The following is a 14748-nucleotide window of genomic DNA, read 5'->3' as shown; positions in this document are numbered from 1 at the left end:
ACTCGGCCCGAACCAACTCTACAGTTCCAGACACAATCAAGAGTTAACTAAAAATATTACCCAATGCTCTTCGGTTCAATCTAAACTCTAACTGTGATTTGAGAAGAGTAAGTTAAAGGCAACTGCTCCACACAGAAACCTTACCAAGATCAACCAGTCAGTGCCACTGTGTAGTTTGCGAAGATCACACCTATTGCTTAAAGAAGATTTTTTTTTCTAGTCTTGCATGCATAACTACAGAATATTTTATATTCTATCATCTGCTTTGTAGGTTGAAAATCACAAATGAAATTCTGAAAAATGTTTCCATACAGCAAGCACTAAATTACTTAAGGCAGTTTCATGGTAAGCGGACAGCTTTTACAAGGCAGAGCACCCATCAGTAATACTTCTTTCCCTCAACCAGCCTTACAACTCTTTCCTCATTCTCTTCAGTGTCTCTACTGCATCAGCAATTGGTCTCTCCTCCATCAGCCTTCCTTATCCCCAATTTAATCTCCTAGTTAACTTTTCGATCAGTTGCTCTTATCCTTTACCAGAGCCACCATCTATGCCTCCTGTAAGGGGACAGGAGGAGCTTTTCTGACTGTTGATCGGGTTAAATATATACATTGCCTTCAAACAATACAAAGTGAGGAATCAAGAAACACTCTGCACTTTCTCCCTAATCGCAGCATTTTAGGTCTTAAACAGTTGTCCATAGGCCCCTTGGCGACCACACCCCCACTCTCTCTGACTCACTTACCCGTACGAGGTTGCTGACTGCTGCCTGCACAGCAGCTACAGGGGCGGTCAGCTCGGGGATTGCCTTGCCGTCCACCTCTCCCTCCTCGTGCATGATGACCAGGTGCGAGATCTGTTGAGCCACAGGCTCCAGGATGCTCTCGATGGTTTTTGTATGGAAGACCGGCATGTTGGCGGATCCGTGATGCCCGAAGGCTCCAGCAGAAAAAGAGTGCCCAACTCAGCCCAAAAGATACTTCACAACTTTTCTTGCAGAATCTTCGCCCTGTTCTTCTGAAGGGTGGTGCTGCCCACTCTTGATGTTTCTACTGGACTCACTTTGAGCTTGGGGAATAGGTATGGCCTCTTCAGGGAAAAATCTAAACACTATCCAACGTAGAGAGTTTTGTTCACTCAAGAGGATGAACGCTCAGGTATCAAATAATCTATTTTCCTTCTACGTATATACTGCTCGTACCACCACTCAAATAGGGTCCTCTTCCTACACCCTAAATGTCTAACTATACCCTCATAGAGGTTCCAACACTACTAAACTGGCGACAAGGTGTTCTTCACTACTACAAGCGATCGGTTGCCAAGCGTTAATGTTTCTCTTTCAAGCACTGTGAAATGCAAGTCTGATTGCACTTACTATCTACCTCCTGCAGCTTGACAGGATGCCCCCTCCCTCCAGTAAGCTCCTCTTTCTCTACCCTGGTTTTCTCTTCTCTCCTCCTTATTTGGAATTATCCTTCCCTTTTCCTGGAACGTCGCGACCCTGTCCACGGGACGTTCTGGGAGTTGGAGGACCTTCCTCGCTTGAACCCTCCTGCCTTGCCTGTTCTCTCCCGGGAACCCCAGCTCTCCCGGGATCCCTGCTTTCTCCTGGGCTCTTCGCTACCCACACCCCTCAGCCTCCAAGGTGCCGCGCTCCGGACGAGCTACGTCACTGCGAGCCTGGCACAGAGGCGGGGCATCTCCCGGACTCTCGCTGGCTCCAAGGAACTTTCCTGCCTATCAAAGCAGAGCCCACCTCTTTCGCCTGCGTTTCAGGCCTCGCTCTTAACATACGCACGCCTTCTTGTCGTTGAGGCGAGGCAGCTGATGTGAAGGGGTTATCATAGTTACAGTGCGGCCTCTTAGTAGCAATTGGCCAAACGTTCTGTCACTCGAGATTCCAGCGCGCCTGACGTCTTGCATTCTTCTGCTCGCCATAAAAGGCAATGCTCAGTGCTCTGCGTTTTTTCCACCAGGATTCTTGAGGACAGACGGTGGTGTGAGTTGATTACATTAGGCGGGCATGGACGGAGGAAGAGAAAGGGGATCTTTGGAAGGAGCGGAACTGGATTTGCCTTCCCTTCCCATGGGGTGCCGCACCTATATGTGCTTGAGGGCTACGGCGGGATAGAAGAGTTGGGCAAGTCCACACGTAGGAAGAGGAGAGAGCCGAGCCGAGCTAAGGTCCTGCCTTGGTTCTTCGAGCCCGTGCACGAGCCGTCACATTCTGAATATATCCAACATGAAAGTAAACCTCGGCACTCTTAATCAGTTCAAAATTAATTCATGAATAGTTATCCGATTCCTACGCAAATCAATTTAGACAACAAATGGTATTTGACTTGTTATTCAATTTAATACATTTGTGAAACACACCGATTTGGCAATAGATCTAGAAACAAAAGAGTTTTTTAAAACAATAACATTTATATTTCAAAATTGGAGGGCATAATGTAGTAATCCTCCATTATGCCCTCCAATTTTGAAATATAAATGTTATTGTTTTAAAAAACTCTTTTGTTTCTAGATCTATTGCCAAATCGGTGTGTTTCACAAATGCATTAAATTGAATAACAAGTCAAATACCATTTGTTGTCTAAATTGATTTGCGTAGGAATCGGATAACTATTCATGAATTAATTTTGAACTGATTAAGAGTGCCGAAGTTTACTTTCATGTTGGATACTTAAACTGGGTTCATTTGAACCACAGTGGGCTGACACCTGAGGTAGTGGGGTGCATGTTCTTAACCTCGAGGGGCACCAATACCGTATTCTAATTTTTGCCACGTACAAAGAGTTTTGTGCTACCATTAAAACACCACTACCATTTGAAAATTATTGTCACATTCTGAATATAGTTGGCATGTATGGCACAAACATCGTTTAACACGCACTAGCAATGCCAATAGGTCTGACGTGACAGATTAGTTTAGGCACTGATTAAGTAATCAGACAGGAAGTTGTTCTCATCTTTGCATCTATTCATCCATCTACTGACTCATTCTTGTATTCACTCTGTGACAACCACAAAAAACACACACAAACTCAACAACATATACAAGTTAAATTAAAGGAATACAAGTAGGTTAAAGAAAACATGCTGTCTAAACACAGTGAGCATATGCTTGTAATAACAAAACTAAACAGCAATTCGTGTCTATCTTGCAATGGTATTCCCACTTACTATGGCGAGTTAGTTTTTATCAAGGCACTCTTTTTTAAGGCATACTAGCCTGGGTTGGCATCAGAGGCAGCTGGTGACATTTGAAAGTGGTGAGGCGTAAAATGATTGGCATACTGCACCGTTGCGAGTGAGCCCGAACCACCATTAGGGGGGTTCGTTGCGATTCTCTTCCCGTGAAAATTTTGAAAAAACAGAAGAAAAATGGTGCATTTTCAAGCAAATTTGAGAAAGCAGTAAGGTTAATAAAGCGATTGTGAAAGTGCCTCTGTGAACTGTCACTTTTCTCTTTACCTGTCTCTCTCCCAGAATTCACCACCTTCACCTGTTATTGGCTGCGAGCTGCTCTATCGGCGTCACTCTCTTCCAGTGACACTCTCACTTTCCAATCATCTAAGTATCCCTTCCTCACTTATCTCTTTCACAATCTCAGCATCTCCCCTCCTCTGTCACTGGCTGGGTGCTGCTGACACTGCCCGGTGACTGTCTCTTGCTGCCCCTTCCATTGTCTCGCAACCCCCCATGCTCTCCTCTCCCTGTCTTGCTATCTCTTCCTATCTTGTTGCTGTCGCATCCATCTTGCTTGCTATCCCTCCCTACATCTCAGCAGCGCGGTGCGTCCATTGGGGCGTTGTCCCCACGCCCGTAGCTCCCTCGGCTTCTCTGAACTTAGTTTACTTAAGTTCAGAGATGCCGAGGGAGAACTGACAATGCATGTCAGTCAGCATGACGTCGGACCGTGGGCGGTCCGGTGTCATGTTGACTGACATGCATTGTCAGACCAGGCAGGGACAGGCAGCACTGCAGCACAAGTGCGCATGAGTGGGGACGGTGCCCACATTTTTTGCCCATGCCCAGTCATGCGCACTTGTGTTTTCACTGACTTGCGCATGCCATTAGGAGCCCCTTTGTCCCTTAATGGGCAGGCGGCGGGCGAAGAGTAAGCTGTGCCCTCAGCCAATCACGGCGGACCGGTTCCTAGGAAAAGCGTGTCAAATGACAGTACAATGGAGGAGTTCTCTAATTTAAAATTCTGTGCTGAAGTAACGTATCTATTGTAAAAATACAATGTCAGACAGTGTACTCTTCTAATACGTAGTGTGATGCTCTAAAGCGGGGCTATAGTATGTCCCTTTAATCTGTAGGACGTTAATGTGCTATGATATACGCTTAATCTGTAAGACGTTAATATGCTTGGGCTATGATATGCCCTTGTTCCATTTAGTCAGCGTAGCGAGCTACATAGTCCACTCCGGTCAGGGTGAGGAGACAGAGGTCAAATGTCAGTTTGTGTCTTAAAAATTGCAGTCAAAGAAAGAAAACTAAACACATCCTCCAGGATAAAATAAGCAATAAAGTTAAAGGATTTGGTAAAGTCAACTGTCTGACAATTGTGCTATGCAAAGAGTGTGAAATGAAAGGCTGTAGGATGTCAGTTTTTTTCCTAACACACATCATTTAAATAGCTTGCAAATGAACTGTAGAAACATTTCCAAATCTATTTTAGTCGCTATGAAAGCATTTGTTTTGTAATTCTGTGTGATGACAAAAGACAATAGGCTATAAACAAATCAGAACACTTTACTTCTGGATATGCAAATGATAAACATTTTTGCTGAAGCCCAGTTTCCACAGATTGTTTATACAATGTATAGTTTTACCAGTAAAACTGCATGTTAGTGGGAAAGTTTGTGGCCATTTCAATGGAAAAAGTGCTGTTTGTAAATAACAGTGTGCTACCAAATCATGATTTAATAATACATTTATTAAAAGTGAGTTTTCAAACGTGAACTGAAAGAAACATGCCTATGGGTCAAGTTTATCACAGTTAGGTTGAGTAGATTATTTATGTCACTAGACCTACAGGTTTAGTAAATGTTTTATAATTTTTTTAAGGCCTGATTGTTGCTTTTAAGTTCATGCATTGCTTCTATGGTGAGAACCAACATGTTGGCCATCTTTGAATTGCAAAACAATTATACACTAAGTACAACAGCATTCCATACTGATAACCTGGTTTAGAGGAGTGGCCATGCAGCATGCTTGTGATAAAAAGAGCGAGAAGCAGGCGGCATGTAAGCAGTATAGGGGAGCTGTAGTATCCTCCCAAAAAAATAAAAAAGAGGAGAGTCAAAGAACTGAAAGGGTAACTATAAAAAAAGAAAATTGAAAATTAAAGGACAGGCTAACCAGCCCTGACACTGAAGCGCATGGTGGATGTGCACATGTGATCAGAAAATGCTGTCATTCACAGGGTAAGAGTGTCAATTACTGAACCATTACACCATGCAGTATGCTGTGATGGATGGAAGCAGTGTTTAAATAACACTGAGACCGACCAAAGGCAGAAAAGGGCTGACTCAAAGTCTGTCTGTGTATCTCTATGGATATATATTTATTTATAAATGTATAAATACACATATATATATATATGTATGCATTCTTTAATTATTTTTATTGCAACATCATTATAGATATAAGCCTGTAAGGGCTTACAAAGAGATTCCAGCAAGCATTACACTGCAAATCTTCTAATCTTAGGGTTTGTCCGAGGGCATAACCAACAACAATATCCTCCCATAAAAAGGTCACCTGTGAAATTTCCTATAACAAAATACCTGACTGAAGGCTTTCATAAGATGTAAAAGCAATCTACCCTTGAAGTCCCAGTATATTTAACTCATCTGTTCTATAGTAAATAAATCAGGCCTATTGCTTTTATCATAACTTGATATATTTTCACAATAAACAAATCAGACCTATGGAATCTGGCTTAACGTTTCCCAGCACACCAATCGGACCTATAGCTGTTACTTTAAGCTTGTCACGATAACCAACCCACGCCTACTACAGTGAATGTAAATTTTATCACAAGGCAACTACTAGGCATGCAGTCATAAAATTGCATATGTGTGTAAAACTGCAGTTGGTAAAGCAAACTACTATGTCTCCAAAGAGGTTTGAACAAGGATTCTCATAAATCTTCTATACCCATGATTTGTCAGAGGTGAAAACAACACCGAAACTCTTGCCTACTACCGTAATCTGTGAGATTCCTTGTAACAAAATACCCCTCTGAAGGTTTAATTCAGAGAAATAACTCACCTTTAAATGCCTTTTGACTTTTTACAATCAATAGGTCAGGCCTACTGCCTTTATCATAACTTTTCCTAATAAACAGACAAATTACGTTTACCATTGGCTTGTCATCATAACTTTTCCAGAAGTCAACCATTTGGTATACCAGAATAAAATTACAAACGTGTACAAAATTACGGGTGTCAAAACAATATAAAATCCCTCCTGATATAGCAGAGTACAAATCTTCTATTCCTGGGTCTGTTCGTATGTGTCACCAACCACACAACCCTTGTCTACTACTGTATACTGCAACATTCTGTATTACAAAATTCCTACATATAGACTTAAACACTATAATAACAATCCACCCCTAAAAGGTATTCCTCTCAACACATGCTGTTCACAACAGGTAAGTCAGGCTTACTTCCTTTGTTGTATCTTTTTTTTTATGAACAGATCGCACTGAAAGCTATTTTCTTGTTGATCACATAAGGTCTGGTGACAGCTGTGCTTCAAGCTAGACCTATGTTAGAAATGGGGGTCTCTAGTTGGCAAGGGTTTGCACCTTTGTCCAAATAGAGACCCTTCTTCCTAGTCAGGATAAGAGAGTTACACTCCTAAAATAACCCCTGCTTACCCCCTTGGTAGCTTGGCACGAGCAGTCTGGCTTATCCTAGAGGCATTGTGTAAAGCATTTGCACATAACCAACAGTAATACTGTGTAAGCACTACAAAAGGACACCACACTAGTTTAGAAAAATATCCAATATTTTTATATACTTAAGACAAGACCAAAAACGATAAAAATCCACAATACAGTACTTAAATATATTCAGTTATCAAAATATGCTTGAAAAACAGTTCCTTGATGTCGATAGCTCCATCCGGGGCTATCACGGCGTCGTGAGCAAACAAATCCAAACAGTTCTGGCTGACCGCGGTGTCGCAGGCCAGCAACGGTGTCGGGAAGATCCGCAAACAGCACCTTTTAGAAATGCTGGGCGTCAGCGACCTCTCGTTGAGCTTTCAAAAGCACGGCGTCCACAGGCGTCGGTTCCTGAGGTCGGTGCAGGAGTCGTCAGGGCCCTCAAAGTCACACGCGTTGCAGATCGCACTCCTCTCTGTTGAAGTCAGGAGCGTTTGCGTCAGCAGACGTCTTGTGTGGCGTGCGGTGCCCTCAGATCGCGGTATGAGCAGCGGCTCGGTGGCGGTGTCAGATGGCATCATCGGTGAGACCAGGCTGGCGGTGCAAAGTGAATGTGGTGCTCGTTGCAGTGCTGGCAGGTCGCGTTGCTAGCAGCGGCATCGTCGTTGCTGAAGCTCTGTCGTCGGCTGACGAACTGGAGTCGATGGCGCCGGCGTCGGTTGGCCAAGACTGCGGTGCGGGATGAGGGCGGTGCGTCGTGTAACTTTATGAGCGGTGCCCATGAACCCACGGTGCAAGCAGCGGCGTGGATCGGTGGCGTCGGGGATACCAAGGCGTCGTCGCAAAGCTAGGCGGTGCGGAGCCCACAGATCGCGATGCGAGCATTGGCTCGGTGGCGGCATCAGCAGGCGTCGTCTGTGAGACCAGGGTCGCGTTGCAGCAGTGGCCTCTGCGGTGCCTTCAGGACACGGAGTCGGCAGCAGCGTCGTAGACAGTGTCGGGTTGCTTTTTCTTCTGTTGCAGCACAAAACACTGTCTCCAGTGCTGAGGGCAGAAGAACTTGAAGTCTTTACTGTTCCTGAGACTTCTTGATCAGGGGGCAAGTTCTACCTCAAGCCCTTGGAAAAACTCACAAAAGTAGATTGCAGAAAGTTCAGTCCAGTCCTTTCACTGCCCAAGACAGAAGCAGCCACTGCAGGCCAACACAGCAAAGTGGTAGTTCCTCCTCACAGCTTCTCCAGCTCTTCTTCTTGGCAGTCTTCTCGGTCCAAATGAGTTCTAAAGTTCAGGGGTCTGGGCCCCAATATTTATATCCCAAACTCCTTTGATCTCTTAGGCAGAGAGTGTCTGTGTCCAGCCAGAACCAGTTCTGCCTTCTCTGGTATGGCTTCCTGGCAGGAGGTGGAGACGTCATTGTCAGAGGCAGACCAGGCCCATTCAGGTGCAAGGAAATCTTCTCCCCCTACTCTAAATGCAGCCCAGGTCTGTTCAGCCCTTTCCTGACCCACCTAGACTATCCGGAGCCACTCCTGCTCCCCAGCCCTCTGTCATCCAAAACCCAGTCAATCCACATTCTAGCAGAGGCACATTGGATGACTGAGCAAGAAAATACCTACTTTCTAAAAGTGGTATTTTCAACCACAGAATGTAAAAATCACCTTTACTAAAAGATGCATCTTTAGATTCAGAGTTCAGGCATACTAAACTTTATTTTTCTACCTAATTCCCCGGGCCAGTTATGTTTATAAGATATTATAAACAAACTCCCCATTCTGTCCAATGGGGAACAGTTAGCCTTGCAATAGTGTAAAACGAAATTGGCAGTAATTCACTATCAGGACATGCTACACACACCAGGGCATGTCCTACCTTTCACATACACTGCACTCTGCCCACATGGGTACCTTGGGCCTCCCTTAGGGGTGGCTGACATGTAAGCAAAGGGAAGGTTAGGGCCTGGCAAGTGGGTGCACTTTCCAAGTCGACATGGCAGTACCAGACTGCGCACAAGCTCTGCAATGGCAGGCCAGAGTCACATTTACGGGCTGTTTGTGTGGGTGGCACAATCCAGTGCTGCAGCCCACCAACAGCATTTGATTTACAGGCCCTGGCCCACGCAGTGCACTTTACTAGGGACTGACACATAAATAAAATAGGCCAATCATGGAAACACCAATCCATAACACATTTTACCACAGGAGCACTTGCACTTTACCACTGATCAGCAGTGAGAAAAGTGTGCAGAAACACTACCCCAGTCAAAACCGGGAGGTCAGAAAGCAAAAACTCAGGGCAAACATGCCAAAAGATGCCAAGTCTAACACACGTCCTCTCCAGCTGAAAGTAGGGAGAACTACCCAATGTCAGAAGTTGGCCTGGCATATGCTGTCCACTAGTTATAGTGGGTACATTGCACCAGTCCAAACAACCCTTATTGATGATAGGTTTAAAGACAACCTTTATTGAAAGCTATCCTAGTGGTAGCTATGGAGAGCAGCCTTCAGACCAAGTCTTGAAGGAGTGTAAAGCAGCTTGATTTACCAGATTATAACCTCTTGAATTACTAAATGAAAGGAGAACCACACACGGTATATATAAATTATATGTATTTATTTCTAAACTCTCACTACCAATCTCTTCATGATATTAGAGTCCAAGATACACAATGATACAGTTCTAAAACAACAGTAAATAGCACAATATACAATGGGCCCTAGGGGCGGACCAAACCATATATTAAGAAAGTGGTATAAGAACCACGACTTGACTAGACACAGTGCTTAGAACACGTAGAATCGCTGGGACCCAAAGGAACCACCCAAGGTAGTGACACAGTAGACCCACAGGGGACGCGTGCAGTGTGAGAACACAGGCGCGAGCCCCGTACTATTCTATGGGAAGGTCATGGTTGGAATTTTAGAAGTTAAGGACATTTAGAAGAGGAATTTGAGCAAACCCCTTTAGACTTAGGGGGTTCTAGGGCCAGCACCCACGGGAGCACCGGAGTACTCGAGTTACCTCACCCAGGGAAGGTGTCAAATGGTGTCGGGAATCGTTGTTGATTTCAATGGCGATCTGTTGCAAAGTGCTGCTGCCGGGAAGGAGACAAGTGTCCGGTGTGATCCAAGCCGGGATCGAAGATCAGAAGAACCTCAAAGCAGAGGGGACAGAGTCTGTGTCACTTGCCAGTGCACAGGGGCACGATAGACGAATGCTCAGCGATGTCGGTGTGTTTCAGGTGCGAAGAGGTGAAGCTTGACTCTGCAGCCACGAGGACCAGGAGGCGTCGACGACGACCAGGAGCTGGATTCGAGCTGTCCCACGAATGATGTTGAGTGCTGCAGTGTCGGTGCTCGGACTGGACCCAACAAGCCTTGGGAACAGCAACCCACGCAGGAAGAGAAAAGATGCTTTGGTGCGAACCAGCAAGGTCCTGGGGACTCCCCAAGCAATGGAGAGTCAGGGCATGTCTGGAGCAACTAGGTAAGCCTAATTAAAGTTAAAGTTGCCTTCACAGGGACCCACCAGCCGATGGAACAGGGATCGTGAAGGGACCTCGAGAGAAAACACAAAGGGCCAGCTCACGGAACACTCATGGAGTGTAGGCGGACAATCTTCGGTGCAAATGCTGCTCGGGGTCAGGGCTACAAGCAACCCAAAGCTCAGCTGCAGGAGTTGTTGGAAAGCTGATGCTTCTGCAAAGTGACGCGGTGTCCAGGGGTTCGGGTTGCACGGTCGCCACGAGGGATACGGGCCTCAGACTTGCTGTGGGCGCTGATTGACTTCTAAGACCACGGAAACCCACCTACTGTGTTGCAAAAGTCTTCGGAGTCCGGCAGGAGCTTTGGAGATGCAAACCGGTCAGATGCGTCTTTGGTGCCTGCCTTGCAGGGAGTAACTCCTTTACTCCAAGGGAGATTCTTCAGTCATCTAGTTCAATGTAGATCGTCGAAGTTCCAGGATTCAGTATCAGAGTTTCGTACAGGTGTAATCTAAAGTCTTGTAGCCAGGGATTCCTATCTTATACCCAAGGAAGGGGTGGGACAAACTCTAGGGACCCACCTATAGGAGGGTCAGGAAAGAGAGGTGGCTACACCCATTTCCTTTGTCCTGTTTTGCGCCAGAGCAGGGGCTGGTAGCCCCTGCAACCGGTTTGAGCTGGACTATGCACAGGGACACCAAATGTGCCCCCAGTGCAGACTTCAAAACACTCTTGGAGTGCACCCACCCAGACCCAATACACTAAAGCCTGTCTGGGAGGTGGTGACACCTCCCTGTGACAGGAAACCTATTGTCCAGGACTCCCCTGCCGGAGTTTCGTCCAGCAGCTGGAGGGCAGACTCGTGTCTGTGGCTGGCAGCATCCATTTTGTGATGCCAGGGCTCTGTTAGCTGGTACCGGGTATACCGGTGCTGTCATGTCCTTCCGTCTAGAAGGGTGGGCTCATAATCCCACACCAGTTACTGGTGTGGGGGTATGATTCCAAGGTGTTTGACATCAAACACAACATATTTCTGTGCAGCCATCCCAAAGTTAGCATTTACCGTTGGGTTATAATGCACTTAAGAGTATATGGTTTGGCGGCATCACAAACAACCCCCGAATAAAGGTTCGGAAGGCTGCAGAGGGGCTCTGCTCATGCATGGGCACCCTCTCACATAAAACCCAGCCCCTGCCCTCAGGATTGGTAAGGCCTGCCATAGGGGTGACTGATAGGTTTATATGTGCAGTGATATGGAGAGATATAGTGAACCTATATCTCAGTAAGGGATGCATGCACCACCTTACCCAGGCTGCAGTAGCAGTCCTATGGTGTCATTTTGGAAGGCTTCCCAGGGGTGGCATAATACATGCTGCATCCCCTGGTAGGCCTCTGGGGTACCTATGCCTGGGTACATAGCATACCATATACTAGTGATTTATAAGGGTACTCCAGAATCCAATCTGGAGTGTACCTAAAGTACATGTAATCAATTTAAAAGGGAAAGCAGATAGGCTGGGGTCCTGAATAGCAGGATCCCAGCCAAACTAAGTCGAAAACCAGCAAAACACCAGGAAAAAAGTGGGGCAACCATGCAGTCAGATTCTACCTTCCTACACCCAACCTCCTGGGAGTTCTCTTCACTAAGGCGGAAGAACCGGGACAGACCATCTGCATTGGCGTGTTCTGTGCCAGGGTGTTCCACCGTAAAGTTCATTCCCTGCAGGGAGATGGACCACCTCAGCAGTTTTGGATTCTCACCCCTCATTTGCATCATCCATCTGAGGGGCCTGTGGTCTGTCTGAACCCGGAAGTGAGTCCCAAAGAAGTAGGGCCTCAGCTTCTTCAGTGCCCAGGCCACAGCAAAAGCTTCCCTTTCAAAGGCACGCCAACTTTGTTCCCTGGGGTAGACTACAGGCTGGTCTAGGCCCTCTTCATTCAGTTGTGAGAGCACCGCTCTCACACCATGCTCCGAAGCATCAGTATGCACGACAAATTCCTTGGAGAAGTCGGATGCCTTGAGCACAGGCGCCGTGCACATGGCGGCCTTCAGGGCATCAAAAGCCTTCTGGCAGGACTCAGTCCAGATCACCTTCTTGGGCTGCTTCCTGGAAGTCAGCTCTGTTAAGGGGGCAAAAATGGTACCATACCCCTTAACAAACCTCCTGTAGTACCTGGTGAGACCTAAGAAGGCTCTCGCTTCTGTCTGGGTCTTGGGGGGCTCCCAAGCCAGAATGGTGTCAATCTTGGGTTGTAGGGGCGCCACCTGGCCGCTTCATACCTGGTGTCCCAAGTACACCACTGAACCCTGCCCGATCTGTCACTTACACGCCTTGATAGTGAGGCCTGCCCTCTGCAGCACCATCAACACTTCCCAGAGGTGGCACAGATGTTCTTCCCAACTGGCGCTGAACACTGCGATGTCATCCAGGTAGGCGGCACTGAAATCCTCCAGCCCAGCCAACACCTGGTTGACCAACCTCTGAAAGGTGGCAGGGGCATTCTTCAACCCAAAGGGCATCTCCCGGAACTGGTAATGTCCTTCTGAGGTTGACAATGCTGACCTCTCCTTGACCCCATCAGTTAAGGCAATCTGCCTGTACCCAGACATTAAATCAAACGTGCTGAGAAACTTGACAGCTCCCAACCGATCAATGAGCTCATCAGCTCTGGGGATGGGGTTCGCGTCAGTCCTGGTGATGGCATTGAGCCCACGGTAGTCCACACAAAACTGCAGCTCTGGAGTGGCACCGGGTGCAGCAGCCTTTCGTACCAAGACCACTGAGATGGCCCAAGGACTGTTGGAAGGCTCGATCAACCCTAACGCCAACATCTTAGAGACCTCCTCTTTAATGCTGGCCTTGACCCGGTCAGTCAACCTGTAAATCTTGTGCTTCACAGGAGGGCTGTCACCGGTATCCACGTCATGGGTACACCAGCGAGTAAAAGTGGGGAAAACTGTCCCAACAACTGGTGACAGTCGCTCTGCTGCTCTGGGGTCAGTGTAGGGAAGAGGATCACACCTTCCACTGACCCATCGTGCTCCTTGGTAGACAGGAGGTCAGGGAGAGGTTCACTCTCCTCTTCCACCCCATCATCTGTTGCCAAGAGCATGCTCACTTCGGACCTCTCAAAGTGAGGTTTGAGGCGGTTCACGTGCAGTACCCTCAAAGGGTTCCTTGGAGTCCGCAAATCCACCAAGTAGGTGACATCACTTTTGCGTTCCACCACCTCAAATGGCCCAGTCCACTTGTCCTGCAAGGCACAAGTTCCACTAGGGCAATGACCCACACTTTTTGCCCAGGTTGAAATTCGACCAGAGTGGCATTCTGGTCATACCACTTCTTCATTTCTTCCTGGCTTGCTTCTAGGTCCGCCTGAGCGAGCTTCCTGAAACGGGCAGTTTGGTTTCTGACGCATCCTGGGGAGATTTCCTAGGAACTGCCTCTCAGCCTTCCTTTACCAAACTCAGAGTTCCTCTCACAGGGTGACTGTACGGAAGCTCAAAGGGACTGAACCCAAGAGACTTCTGTGGCACCTCCCCATATGCAAAGAGAAGGCATGGCAAGAAGATGTCCCACTTACGCCTCGTGGGTTCTGTTAGACCCTTAATCATACCCTTCGAGGTCTGGTTGAATCTCTCCACCAGACCGTTACCTTGTGGGTGGTAAGGGGTGGTGAATTTGTAGGTTACACCACACTCCTTCCACGGGGATGTCTTATACTTGGATATGAAATTGGTCCCCCTGTCAGAAACCACCTCTCTGGGGAACCCCACATGGGAAAAGATCCCCATTAACGCCCGGCCCACCACTGGTGCCTTCGTTGTCCTGAGAGGGATTTCCTCCGGGTACCGGGTGGCATGGTCCACCAAGACCAGGATGTACCTGTTGCCCATGGCTTGGGATCCAGTGGCCCCACAATGTCCATCCCTACCCTTTCAAAGGCTGTTCTAACAACTGGAAATGGTTGGAGAGGAGCTTTGACCTTCTTCCCACTCTTTCCACTTGCCTGGCAAGTTTGGCAAGACCTGCAATGTCCATCTGACTGCCTTCGCATTTGGGGCCTGAAGAAGTGGGTGAGAAGCCTGTCAAAGATCATGTCCTGGCCTAAATGTCCTGCCAAAGGCACGTCATGAGCCAGAACTAGTAGGAAGGCCCTGAAGCGCTAGGTTACCACCAGCACACGGGCTGACCCAGGCTCAGCGACCTTAAGCTCACTGTACAGGAGACCATTCTCCGAGTAGATAATAATAATAATAATAAGGCCATTTCTAAAGCACCTGGCTGCACTAAAAATAGTGTATCCCCGCGCTAGAATACTGCTATATCTCAAGAGACAGAAGTAGGGGAGAACG

General features: G+C 47.2%; 1 protein-coding gene across 2 annotated transcripts in view; it reads right to left on the bottom strand.

Moving 5' to 3' along the window:
• VCL (vinculin) overlaps positions 1 to 1705 on the bottom strand; it is a 319126-nt gene extending 317421 nt beyond the window's left edge. The window contains exon 1 of one of the 2 annotated variants that reach the window (XM_085608721.1): positions 746 to 1705. In XM_085608721.1, the coding sequence (XP_085464847.1) occupies positions 746 to 913 (168 nt within the window). In that variant the 5' untranslated portion in view covers positions 914 to 1705. The remainder of the gene's footprint in view (positions 1 to 745) is intronic. The other variant, XM_085608720.1, reaches the window with a different exon arrangement.
• Between the last annotated feature and the right edge of the window lie 13043 nt (positions 1706 to 14748).

This window comes from Triturus cristatus, chromosome 1_2 (genome assembly GCF_964204655.1).
Source record: "Triturus cristatus chromosome 1_2, aTriCri1.1, whole genome shotgun sequence".
NCBI lineage: Eukaryota > Metazoa > Chordata > Amphibia > Caudata > Salamandridae > Triturus > Triturus cristatus.
The sequence above is the reverse complement of the archived record's forward strand: the minus strand, read 5'-3'. Positions and strand labels throughout refer to the sequence as shown.